Source organism: Onychomys torridus, chromosome 18 (genome assembly GCF_903995425.1).
Source record: "Onychomys torridus chromosome 18, mOncTor1.1, whole genome shotgun sequence".
Taxonomy (NCBI): Eukaryota; Metazoa; Chordata; class Mammalia; order Rodentia; family Cricetidae; genus Onychomys; species Onychomys torridus.
This window is the reverse complement of record NC_050460.1, coordinates 34,264,289-34,278,283: the sequence shown is the minus strand read 5'-3', so window position 1 is coordinate 34,278,283 and position 13,995 is coordinate 34,264,289. Positions and strand designations below refer to the sequence as shown.

The window sequence follows — 13,995 nt, the reverse complement described above, 5'->3', positions numbered from 1 at the left end:
TCAGAGGTAGAGGGGTACATGGATCTCTAAGGTTGGGGCCAACCTGTTTGTTCTACAGAGCAAGTTCCAGGACAGCCAGAACCACACAGGAAAAAATGTCTTGAAAAACCAAAACATACAACTCTTAATACATGGATTCATGTGACAAGAACACGCGACACACTTACTTCCTGTTTCCCATGTGCACAGTGGTTCTAAATAACTCCCAATACCAAAAACTCCACAGGTGGGGCAGACAACAAAAGGGAAACCAAAGCCTGAAGGTAGTTCTTCAACTTTATTGACACTCAACAGCTTAGTTCTCATCCACATTGACTGTCTGTAGATCTGGAAGGAAGAAGTGACAACAGCCAGTCAACACCCATCCTAGCGCGCCTGCACACCCCCCCAGTCTGATGAACCCTCCCCCCTTTCGCATTCGCCCACCTTAGACGGTTTTAAATAAAGGTCTGATGGAAAGTACGAGACTTACTTTTGAATGTGGTAACAGGTACGTAAGTTACCAATGTGTAGAGCTTGTTTGGGGAGTCCTCATCCTCGTTACGTTTTCTGGACAAACGTACACGGATACGGTATGGAACATTCCTAATAAAATATAAAGTCTCGCTAAGGTCAATGCTGCTTGTCAGAAACCAGCCACCAGTGGCACTCCCACATCTATTCCTGCTTCTAGTGCTCTGACACACACTTTCATCTGACCCTGAAAATATACCCAGGTGAATGAGCAACAAGCCGCTATCTCAGGATGCATGCTTGTTAGGATATGTTAAGGCAGCCACCAATGAAAACCAACTGTTCTTAGGCAGAAAGAAAATGGCCGTCGACAGAAATATCCACTAATTCAAATAAAAGGCACCCACAACCCTTCCTTCCCTTTTCAGAAGCAGTACAGCTGAGTTATCTCCTTCCCTCACCATCTCAGGATGTGCCTGCTAGGTGTTCTTAGGCCCCAGATTCCTACAAGGTTCCTTCTCATGTCCCTGTGACCCCACTCCCCTTACCCAATACACTATAGTTCCTTGTTGCATAATCTAATAATGTAGCCCTACTTTAGAGGTTGCAAGATTAAATACTGCCAGCAGCAAGCAGCACCCGCTTCCTACTTACTCCCCTTTCTTTAAAGGGGACTTCCCAACCTCAGCATTACTTACATCCAGGTTGGATAAACCTCCGTGAGAGCCCTCTCATGTTATAGGACATGGACACAAATCAACCCCTGGGCAGGCGGCAGGATTCCTTCCTCAGGGCTGGCCAGCACCTCAGGGTCAGAAACACCACTTTCTCTGAGCTGCTCATGCTCCCAATGGAGCTCTCTTCCAGGTCCCAATCTCTCCTAGATCTCATCAAGCTCTAACGCCGCTCTCTCCCTTACTTACAACAAATGACACTAGCTTAGAGCCATTGTCCTTTATACTCCACATCTGGTAACCAAACTTCCAAATTTGTCACACAGACTATGTAGAAGGAATAACGGGCATCATCGTAACAAATGTAACTTCAGTACCTTATTCCTTTGGCCCAGACGGCTTTATTGAGCCTGGTATCAATGCGCACATCTGGAGTCCCCATCTCCTTCATGGCAAATTTCCGGATTTCTTTGAGTGCCCTAGGGGCACGCTTCTTGAAGCCCCTGAGGTTCAAAACACAAGGATATAAAATCAGTCACAGATTACACATAATATATAAATGCATGCCCTCATAAAACAATTGAAGTAGTCAGAAACATACCCTTACAAGGATGAAATGTCCAGGACCTAGCACCAGCCCTTGGAACAAGATGTTGAAATAAATACTAGATATCCCACAATCCAAGCACAAAGTGCCATGCTTTTCCAGCTTTTCAGTCACAAACTTGGTCTATTCTCACAGCAGTCCTGAAATGATGAGGACTGGAGAGGTGGCCCAGTGGTTAAGAAAACGTGGTTTGGCTTCCAGCGTCCATATGGTGCACGTACACACAGGCAAACATGTACAGAGAAAGGCAGCATTCTGTGGAACCATGGTGGCCATTTACCTAGATTTTAAGCTGTCAATCAAATGAATACAAAAACCCAAAACAAGCTCGATGTGGTGGTGTGCTCCTTTAATCCTAGCATCTGGGAGGCAAAGGCAGGTGGATCTGTTTCAAGGCCAGCCTGGTCTACATAGCTAGTTTTAGGCCACCACAACTACACATAATAGGGAGACTGTATTTAAAACAACAAAAACCCCACCGAACTTTCTAGGGCATGGTGATGGTGCACACTGATAACCACAACACTGGAAGCTGGGCAGGAAGACCTCAAATCCAAAGCCACCCACCAAAGTCCAGTTGTGTCCAGCACCTGTCAGTCAGGCCCACTCCAGGTGGGACACACTGAATTGCTTTCTCCACTCTGCCCATCACCAGTTTGCACCCAAGCAAGACCACTTGACAACCCTACCTCGAAAAACAGGGTTAGAAATAACAGCAGCTGGTCTAATGGACCTAGCTCGTGCAAGCAGCCCATCAGGTGGTATCAATTACAAGTACCAGAAGGATGCATCAAGAAAGAGATGGAGCGTTGAGCAGTTTCAATGGAAACAAGATGCTGCCGCCTTCCCTTGAAAGCAATCAGACTGGATCTCAAGAGGGCAGAGCCAGCATGACCAATAACAGAGAAAGCCAGGGGAGGAAGACAGCAGGGTTTGGAAAACAATGGAAACCAGGACATTACCGAAGGAGGGAGGCTGGAAAGCCTCACATGGGGCTTTTGCAACGAAGTACAAAATGTCCGAAAACCATGCCCACCCACAAGCACCTTTCAAGCAAGGACCCCAACACACTGGGCACTTAAAATGCCTGACAGTGCTCACTATGCAGGGGATGGAATGTGACTCATCATTAGCAGCATTCACACAGCAGGGACCCCACACGGAACACCACAGAAAATGTCCACACACATTTCGACCCAGCAAAAATCTGTCACAAGAGTCTGAACAGCCAAATCCAAGAAATCCTGCTCTAAATGCTGGCATCTGAATGTATGTAGATAAATCGTGTACAAAGGGAGTACGCACCCTGTAAATGCCTTTTTGTCTTTGGTTTTTTTGAGACAGGAGACAAGACTTCCTCTGTGTAGCTTTGTGCCTTTCCTGGAACTCACTCTGTAGACCAGGCTGGCCTCGAACTCAAAGATCCGCCTTGCCTCTGCCTCCTGATCGAGTGCTGGGATTACAGACGTTCGTCACCACCGCCCGGCCGTAACTGCCTCTTTATAAATGCACAATCCCCATGGGTCTTTACCACACGCTGCACTGTAACTTTGGTAACCTACGTGCCTCTCAGCATTACCAGTATTACATCTCGACCCGTACTACGAATCTGTATGGGTCAGAGGACGAACATAATCCTACTTCACATTTGGGGGCTCAGCAATTCCCAACTGGCTGATATCCTGCTGCACAGAAATTAATAAAGGTTTCCCTTCACAAGCTTTTACTTTTAGTGGTCCAGATTACAAAAACCATTCGCTTTACCACCACCAAGCTTTCCAGAGCCCACTGATCCCTAAAGTTCAAACACAACCTCCCTACTAACAAGCACCGTATACCCCAAACCCTGAACACCTTCAAAGTACACCTTGCAGTCAGACTGAAAACCAACCCAAACCCGCGTGCTTTCTAAAGCAAAGTCTGCAAGCAATCAGGCCATGCTCGAGAGTGACAGCCAGAAGCCGGAAGGGGCTCGCGGGCCACGCCGACCGCCAGGTACTCACACTCCATGGATGCGCTTGTGAATGTTGATGGTGTATTCTCGGGTCACCACCTCGTTGATGGCAGAACGGCCCTTCTTCTTCTCGCCACCCTTCTTTGCAGGAGCCATCTAAATGCAGGCGACAGGAGGCTCTAAGCAGGCAGGGCAAAACCCCGAGCTGATGTCCCCCTCTCAGAGTCCGCCCAGGGTTGCCCAGAGCCGACCCTGCCAGTCCACCTTGCACTCCCAGCCCTCAGACGCCCGACCCCGGAACCCCTGGGCTCGGCAGCTCTGAGCCCCGCCACTGTTCTCCACCGGCCCCGGAGCCTTTCGTCGGCGTAGACCCTACCGCTCCGGATCGTCGAGCCTCGGGTCGGCGCGGAACAAATCCCACCAAGCCGGCCAGCCCCGCACCCGGAGAGGATGGCGCTGGATTTCAGAGCCAGGACCCCGCAGCCATACTTACTCTGCCGGGCCCAAGATGGAAAGGACGGGCGCGAGGGATTGTGGGAAGGAAAGCCGCGTCGCAAGTATAACTTCCGGGCCGCCGGGAGGCGGGGAAGAGGAAGTGTGGCAGGTTAGGCTGTGATGTAAATATGGCGCGTCGGAGGCGGAGCGAGCGGCGTGGGGCGGGGCCGGGGGCTGGGCGGGGCGGGGCCCGGGCGGGGCCCGGGCGGTGTCGAGGCTGCCAGTCTTCTGGCCATTTGCTGTGAACAGTGTCCTTCCTCTGTGTGAAGGTGCTGGATGGGTTTTAAATCTGAACCGCGGGAGAGCAAGGCCAGCAAAGAAGACACTCTTCTGTTTTTTGAGTTCACGCATTCATTCAGTCTACACTTATTGAATCTGTTAGGTGATGTGCTTGTCAGAAGGGCCCAGGTATGACTGAGACCCTAACCAAAGAGCTTATTTCCCATGTCGAAAAGGTCCACGTAAACGCCAGGCACTTCTGTAGGAAAATCCCCGAATCCAAACAAGTCCAAACAACCTATCCATTGGGGTTTCAGCATTGGCACGTTTCAGGATCTCATAGACAAAAAAGACAGGCAGGTACCCGAAACCTAGGTCTGTACACACCGATTCCCCAAAGGCAGGACTTGGGGTGGACAGGCACGCTCACTCTCGTGTCTCAAAACAATGTCTGAGTGTGGTGGTGCATGCCTGTGATCCCAGAACTTTGTAGCTGAGTCAGGAGATGAGGAAGTCAAGGTCATCCTTGACTACAGGGTGAGTTTGAGGCCTGCCTGAGGGGTGGGGAAGGGGTAGTGATAGTGGCCTAAACGCACCTCATAGTATCTGTCTGAAGACTTCTCCATGGGGCCAGGAGGAAAGGAGTGGACCGGCTCCGTTCTAGTTCTTAGTGGGGTGCAAACACTAATGGGTTCGATGGGAATACGGGTTGGTACAGTATTGCTGGGCTGAGCTCCAGTGCAATCTCCTAAGCAGAGCCACTCAAAAGCATTTTAAAAGGAAGCCGGGGTGATACACTCAGGACACAGAATAGGAGGATAGCAAACTAAGGCTGAGGCTACTCTAGGCTACACAGAGGCTAACCTTGGCTACGCAATGAGACCTGATCCAGGGGTAGGGAGAAAAGGAGGGAGGAAGGGAGAGGAATAAGTGTGTGTGTGTGTGAAGAGAATATGAAAATAAGGACTTGGGGATGCAGCTCAGTGGTAGAACGTTCACCGACGTATGCAGGCTCTGAATTTGATAGGCACTAACCCTCCTCCACTACATAAAAGGAAAGCAGCCCGGTGGTGTAAAAGGCTCCAAAAGGCTGGGGCTGGGAGATTGGTGAGGAGGATGTTGCTGTGATGCAACAGAGATGAGGTCTTGAGCAAGTCAGCAAATAGTGGACCAGAAAGGAAAGGCACAGACAGCATTTGAAATGAAAAGCAGAGTTTGAGTAACTTTATGTGAGATGGCAGTTTAGGAGAAAGACACTATTAGATAAGAATTACATTAGAAAGGTAAACTATCACACAGCGTATAATCTATTAAATAGGCAAAAGCAGTGTGATTCTGTGACTCTCAGTGTGAGTCACTTCAGAGCAGTGTACTCTCTCAGAGATGTGTCATTGACCATCTTCTTTGCTGTGCAAACATTGTAGTGTGTACATACCTATATGCTTCAGTCTTGTAGCCATCCCAGCCTTGGCCTGGAAGTTCCAACCCCCATTGAGGCTTCTGTAATGGTCACGCCCACAAGGCGGCGCTGAGGGAGGATGCTGAAGACCCAGGATCCAGAGGAGAGGTCTCTCTTGGTTCTGGGACCCTGGACGCTGGAGGTGGACCGAGCAGAGTTCTCCAGAGAACACCGCCAGACTGCGCCATACCTTTGCCAGACCCTACAACCTATCCCTTCATTTGTAAGTTACCCCACAAAATAAACCTCCCTTTTAACTACGTGGAGTGGCCTTAATAATTTCACCAATATCTGGCGCTCGCGTGGGGCAAATTCCAAAGGCCCAGGCGGCTCCCTCCCTCAGCCTCCTCCCCGGCTGGCGGGTACCTAAACCCGCCTGCAAAGTTCCATTTAACCAGGGGACGCCTACACGGTTCCATTCCCGAAAAAGGGAGCAGCTAGTCCGCTCTCAGTTCCCTAGCTCAGCCCCCAGACCAGTGAAAACCCGCTGTGAGTGAGGCCTTCCCACTCCTCCCTGTGTGCCGGCTCCCTGCCATCTTGGCTCCTGCCTTCAGGGGCCGCCAGCCAAGCTCGCCAGCAGGCCCTGCTTTGGAGCTATACCAACGCCTCCTGCTGGCTGAAAAGTGCTACTGCACCCCCCAAAACCACGGAAAGGTAAGCTTCTTTCAAGTAAAAGTACTTGATAATTTTACACCTTAAAACTGACTAACAAATTTTGAGTAATTCTTGTAATATGGCTAACAACATTACCTCACAAGAATTTAAAAACCTTTTTGCCTGTATGATGAATGACATTTTCCTGGAAATATATGACCTCCCTAAGACATATCTGGCCTGTACCATTTTGGCATTCATCGTAATAATTCACACAGTGTTCAAACACTGGTTTAATAATAAGAACAAAGATGAGTCATTATTGGGACTGATACAGGCTTTAAAAGATAGCAATGAAGGCTTACAGAAAAAGATTCTCTTTCTGGAATCTGCTAACCAGGATTTACAGGCTTTAAAAGATAGCAATGAAGTCTTACAGAAAAAGATTCTTTCTCTGGAATCTGCTGACCAGGACTTACATAAAAATATTCTCTCTCTAGAATCTGCTAACCAGAACTTACAAAACAAGCTTGTACCCAAAGTTGCTTTTATTGATAATAAATATGAGTATTTAATGGATAGAACACTAACTCTCCAGAGTGAAGTAGTAGCTACTCAGACACTATATAAGGAAGAAAAATTATCATTACTTGATAAGATAAGGTCCATGGAATCATGTATTTCAGAAGAACATAAAAACTTCCATGATTCCATGAGAAATCTGGAAGCCCTTACAAGAGAGGAGGTTTACTCCCTGGAACAGACCCTAGGTGCTTGTTTACGAGCCCTGGAGGAAACTGTCAATAAATATGACAAGGGACCTAATAAGCAGAAGGGCAAGACCATACAGGTTGTAACATCTCCAAATGGCACTCATACAATGGTTTATCCTATTATCGTCCATGATAGAGCTACAAAAAATTAGACCCCAAAAGGTACAATTGAGGAGAGATCGATTGAAGACTCTTAATGATTTTCAAAAGTTGTTAAGAAGCATTTCCAACTTATTGGGTATCATGGGAATACCCAAAGATGGACTACAAAATTTGGCTAATACTCTAGAAGGGGACAAAGAATTAAATAGTCCTAGAGAATTATCAGCCGAAGCTGAGAAGGAATTGGCTCTAGTAGAAAAGACAATTCGAGAAGCACATGTGGATTGTGTGGATCCAGAACTTAAATGCATTCTTGTCATATTCCCCTCCAGACATTCCCCCACAGGTATTTTGATGCAGAGGGAAGATATTATATTGGAATGGATATTCCTACCACGTAACCCAAATAAGAAATTAAAGACTTATATAGAAAAGATCTCTGATTTGATTCAAAAAGGTAAATTAAGACTTCGTCAGTTGACAGGAATGGACCCAGCGGAAATTGTAGTACCTTTAACTAATGAGGAAATTTCATCACTATGGAAAGATAATGAATACTGGCAGAGAGCCTGCAGTAACTTTTTGGGAGAGATTAACAACCATTATCCCAAAAGCAAGAGGATAGAATTCATAAAGAAGACTGAATGGGTCCTTCCTCACATTGTAAGACACAAGCCAATTTCTGGAGTCCTCACATTCTATACTGATGCAAATAAATCAGGGAAAGCAGGATACAAATCAGGAGACCTAAGTAAAGTGGTACAAAGTCCATACAGCTCTGTACAAAAGGCAGAACTGTATGCCGTTCTTATGGTACTGATGGACTTCACAAAACCCCTCAATATAGTCACTGACTCTCAATATGCAGAGAGAGTTGTTTTACACATTGAAACTGCTGAATTTATTCCTGATAATACAAAATTAACTTCATTATTCATACAATTGCAGGAAATCATCAGAGAAAGGGAACATCCTATATATATAACACATATCAGATCCCATACAGGTCTGCCAGGACCTCTAGCACAAGGTAATGATGAGATTGATCAGTTACTAATAGGTAATGTGCTAGAAGCCTCAGAATTTCATAAGAAATACCATGTAAATAGCAAAGGTTTTAAAAAAGGATTTCTCCATTACTTGGCAACAAGCTAAGGATATTGTGAAAAAATGTCCTACTTGTTCCTTCTATAACCAAACTCCATTACCTGCAGGGAGCAATCCAAAAGGTATACAAAGAAATGAAATTTGGCAGATGGATGTGTTTCATTTTGCACAATTTGGAAGATTAAAGTATGTACACCATACCATTGACACCTATTCAGGATTTCAGTGGGCAACTCCTATGAGTTCTGAAAAGGATGATTCTGTGATTACACACCTATTAGAAGTTATGGCCATCATGGGAATACCTGTACAAATTAAGACAGATAATGCCCCACCATATGTCTCCAATAAAATGAGACTGTTCTTTGCTTATTACAATATAAAGCATGTTACAGGTATACTACACAATCCCACAGGCCAAGCAGTCATAAAAGATCCAATCGAACTTTAAAGGATATGCTAAATAAACAGCAACAGGTAACAATGACTCCTAAAATAGATTTCATACTGCTTTATTAATCTTGAATTTTCTCAATGCTGATGAGAAAGGAACAACAGCTGCGGAGAGACATTGGACGACAGACAAAACTCCTGAGCTAAACCAACCGGTTTATTTCAAAGATGTGTTGACCTCAGAATGGAAACCTGGATATGTCCTACGTTGGGGAAGGGGTTTTGCTTTTGTTTCTACAGGAGAAGAAAAGCTATGGACACCAACAAAATTAATAAAAATTCGATTCAAACAGGAGAAACCCCTTGATGAGGAAAAGTAAAAGATCATCCACCAATGTGACATCTCTTCAAGTTGTAAGAAAAATTTAATAATCAAAGGTTGGGGTAGGGTTCTGTTTTTGTCTTTCCAGGATAATGGAAATACCCATCTTCCAGAAATCATAAGGCCTTGGATATCCGGATGTTTACAGCAGAAAGAAAGAATCTATTGGTACTAATCTACACAGGGTAAAATATCACTGTCTAACATCTATATCTCTCAATCTAGAATAGTTGTGGTTCCAATTCAATTATAAACCAAGCTGGCTTTGGAGATGGAATTGGCTCACTCCTTCTCTAAACCCAAGCATATTGATAAAAGTAAAGGTTGAGAGATTCTTCAGTCCCATATCAGAAGAGCCCTCTGATGTGAGACAGAAGGAAACCAATTATAAGGGACCATTGTCTTCAAGATTCTAATTCTCACCATGCTTACTCTTTATTTCTTGGAATCCTTTCTTACATGTCATGTCATCTTTAAATCCAAACCTTCCATTCTGATAAAAAAATAAGTTTTCCAATAGCAATCTTTGAAGTCTTCAGAAGGAAGATGGGGCCCCAACAACAACAACTCTACCCAATCCAGAATGATGCCATGGTAATCATCATACTACACTTCTTGCCAGAATCTCAGACTATCTTACCCATTACTCTGAGAGTTGCTGCAGAATTTACAGTTAGTCTAACTGAGATTTAACTATCTGAGCTTTCTCACAATACCCAACAGAGATGCCATCGCCCCCTAAACAGCAGGAAGCAATTCTAAGAAAACGACGCCCCTTCTCCCTAAGGTTTCATATTTCTCAGGGTTATGGATAATGGTTCTAGGGTTGGGGGTAGAAGAAACTGTTAAACTCAGTACTCTCCTTAAGGAAAGAAAATATGTCTCAAAAAAAGGGGGGGGGAGGGGAGAAGAAATGGAATGGATAGGTATAAGATGTTATGGTAGACTATCATATACATTAGTAAACAAATTTAGTAAAATAGCCTTAGGTAATTTGCACTGTAATTTGCACTGTTATGAATTCTTATATGTTGATACAAATATAAACTTTTTATATTCCTATTTAAGATAATTTGTATATTGATACAAATACAGAACTATGTTTGTTATAATGTATACATTTTTACTCTTATTTGAAATATTTGTATATTGATACAAATGTAAATTTATATCTGTCATACTCTATGTATGTTTAACTTCTGTTTAAGATATTCTGTATACTGATATATATTTAGGATTATTATCATATTGATATTGCACTATACATTCCTACCTCTGTTGAAGATATTTTGTGTATTGTCACAATTTAAAGTCATTGTCCTTTTACTGTACATTTGCTTACAGACTGTTTGCCTTATTTATATGAAGCCTTAGTCCTTAGGTTGTTTAGGTAGATAAGACTTACAGAGTTATTGTCACCTATGCTTGTCATCTCTATAATTATGTTAGTTAGGTTATCCAGATTTATAAATACATAGGTCAGATGGACAGGTAATCTTCAACCACTTCATGGACCTAGAGAATATGGCATTTAAATAACTTAGAATTCTGTTGATGTGAGACACAATTGCTCCTGACAGCACCAATTTGATCCCAAGAGAAGGTTGGGCTTCTAAGACATTTCCATTTGGAAGTTTGTCTTCTTGGCACAAAATGGCCTACGGGGCAAAGAACTGCCCTTGCCTCAACTGCTGACAGTACAAATGCTGTCCTTTCTGGACAAGCGGGACACAAGGAAAGCGACCACTATACTTTGCCAAGACAGGGTAAGATGGTCTTTCAGAATTCCTGCTTCTGGAAATGGTCTGTCAGATACTCTAGGCCTGTAGCCAATGTGAATGCACCAATGATGCTGAGAAACATTAGGTGACTGTCCAGGCTGCCAGCTGTCTCTGTCTACTCTTGCAAGACTCCCGAAAGTTGCTTGCATCCTTCTCCCATTTCTCAGGTATTATTATACTCCTTCTCGGGTCTTTGATGGGGTTGAAGACTAGCAGTTATAGTTACAACTTAGTATATATACATATATAATATCTTAGAATATATTAAGTATTAGATTCAGGTTCTTTAGGATAGGACACCTTTTGAAATGATCTTTGTAACATGTCACCTACCCACGCTCTAGACTTCCCTGGATTTTAGTATGTGTTTTTTGCTTGATATTGTTTGCATTTATTGTAATTCCAACTTATGTAGGTCATTATCCCTCATTACTTCTGGACAATATTTGATAACCATTTCTTTGTATATAGTCTTGTATTAGGTTAGAACCTTCTTATTTAGACAAAAGGGGGAGATGTAGTGGGTAGCCATCCCAGCCTTGGCCTGGAAATTCCAACCCCCAATGAGGCTTCGGTAATGGTCATGCCCACAAGGCAGGGCTGAGGGAGGAAGCGGAAGACTCAGGATCCAGAGGTGAGGTCTCTCTTGGTTCTGGGACCCTGGACACTGGAGGTAGACCAAGCAGAGTTCTCCAGAGAACACCGCCGGACTGCGCCATACCTTTGTCAGACCCTACAACCTACCCCTTCATTTGTAAGTTACCCCACAAAATAAACCTCCCTTTTAACTATGTGGAGTGGCCTTAATAATTTCACCAATACAGCCTATTACAAACCTAAGCTGTAGGGTATGTGTCTTCATCCATGCTGTCCATCAGTGACTGCTGTCATTGAGCATGGCATGGCTATGTATACTTTCAGCTCTATCCCAACACAATGAGCCAATGATAGGAATTGAAGCCGCACATTACCCACTATCGCTTCCCAGTTTCACTCTAAGTACCAGATTTTAATCTTGAATTTTTTTTTTAAAGTAAAAGAATATCAGGGAGGGAAGTTGATCCCATACTTTGGGGTGGGGGGTAAGTAGATAAATAGACCATGCCTCTGATGTTCTAGAGAGAAATCTGGAGTCTGATTTTGGAAGGGCTTTGCTAACAAGATGGAAGAGAAGCTAGCTCCCACTTTGTCAGAATGTGATAACTTGAGCATAGAAATAATAATGGTTAATGAGAAACTCTGAGTTTATAAAAGTCCATGAATTCATGACTTCATACTAAAACATAGGTAACTTATGGAGTCAATAAACTAGACATGCCCGTGGCTGATTACAATTCAAAAAGAAAATTTCTTCCCCTATTCCATTTCTAATGAGATCTTCTACAGAAAAACAAAGCTTTTTATCTGCATAATTCTGACCACAAACATTTCTCTAGATGACACAAATTAGATATTTTTTCAGGATATTAATGGCTGACTGAGATCTTCAGGTTACAACATGAACAGAAATTGAAGTAATTTTTTTTGGAGCTGAGGATTGAACCCAGGGCCTTGCGCTTGCTAGGCAAGCACTCTACCACTGAGCTAAATCCCCAACCCCTAAAGTAATTTTTATATCACTAAAATTTTACCAGAACGTTTTGGCAAGAGTGCAAAAGTCATGGCTAAGAACTGCTTAATAAGTAGAGCCATAGTGGCATACAACTTTAATCTTAGCACTGGGGAGGTAGAGGCAGGCAGATCTCTCTGAGTCTGAGGCCAGTCCAGTTTACAGAGTGAGTTCCAGGACAGCCAGAGCTACACAGAGAAACTCTGTCTTGAAAAAACACCAAAAAGAAAAAAGAAAAAACCCTGCTTAATAGTTGGTTCACATAGCTGGGTGTTTATTCCAGAGGCAGAGGCAGGCAGATCTCTGTGAGTTCCAGACCAGCCTGGTCTATATAGAGAGTTCCAGACCAACCTGGTCTATAAAGGAAGTTCCAGGCCAGTCAGAGCTACAAAGTGAGATCTTGTCTAGAAACAACAATAACAACTTAGCATGTTGTTTGTACAAGCAACATTTTAGTTGTTAGAGACAGAATACACTACAGTTTTAGTTTGTAATATCTTAAACCAAGTATTCCGAGGTCACACTCAAGCTTGACTCTTTTTTTTTTTTTTTAAGTATTTATTTATTTATTATGTATACTGTGTCCTGTCTGTACATATCCCTGTAGGCCAGAAGAGGGCACCAGACTTCATTACAGATGGTTGTGAGCCACCATGTAGTTGCTGGGAATTGAACTCAGGACCTTTGGAAGAACAAGCAGTGCTCTTAACTACTGAGCCATCTCTCCAGCCCCTCAAGCTTGACTCTTGAACCAAGACACTTTATACTGTTCCAGACAGTTAAGGTCATGTTTTTTCTGGAACAAAGATGTGGTTGCAAAATAGCCTTTTAATGAGCAAAGTTAATGAATGAAGAGCTCAGTGATTACAATTCCCATGATGCATGCATTTAGTGGAATATTACACAATAAGAGTTTTTTGAGTTTATCCAAATTCTGAACATGTGTAAAATTCAGGCAGAATGAAATTAAATTAGGAGCACAACATACTCCACCCTCTTTTAATGGCTTCCAGCTAGACACTCTTAGGATAATGAATAAACTGCGGCCATTAACAATCTTGTTCCACTTAGGGGGCTAACCACCAATTAAAGTATGACTACAATTAAATGATAAATTCTTTTCCAGAAAAACCAGATCTCTAAACCTTAGACAACATTAAATTAAAAAAAAAAAAAAAAAAGATTACTGAGTCTGAGTTCCATCCAAACTTCATGTTTAAAAACAGGGTTCACTTCAAGTTCTTCAAGAAGTAAATATTCCTCTCTGTGGATGCAAAATATTTTGGCTTTACTACTTACCCCACCCACACCCTCAGGCACAGAGTAATCACAGATACATGTATCCAAAATTGGTAGTTTAGCTAGAGAGCCAAAAAGGAACCAGCATCATTTT

General features: G+C 43.4%; 1 protein-coding gene across 2 annotated transcripts; it reads right to left on the bottom strand.

The window, feature by feature from the left end:
* Nucleotides 1–258: 258 nt before the first annotated feature.
* Nucleotides 259–4,262, bottom strand: Rpl31 (ribosomal protein L31). Of its 2 annotated transcripts, none has more exons than XM_036167222.1 (5): nucleotides 4,182–4,262; nucleotides 3,738–3,844; nucleotides 1,505–1,630; nucleotides 473–585; nucleotides 259–327 (listed from the first exon to the last, which is right to left on the bottom strand). In XM_036167222.1, exons 2-5 carry the CDS (start codon nucleotides 3,842–3,844, stop codon nucleotides 296–298), a joined length of 378 nt encoding a protein of 125 aa, XP_036023115.1. In that variant the 5' UTR covers nucleotides 4,182–4,262; the 3' UTR covers nucleotides 259–295. The 2 variants fall into 2 exon arrangements, with proteins under 2 accessions (XP_036023115.1, XP_036023114.1); XM_036167221.1 differs by lacking the exon at nucleotides 4,182–4,262 and adding an exon at nucleotides 4,065–4,175.
* Nucleotides 4,263–13,995: the final 9,733 nt, after the last annotated feature.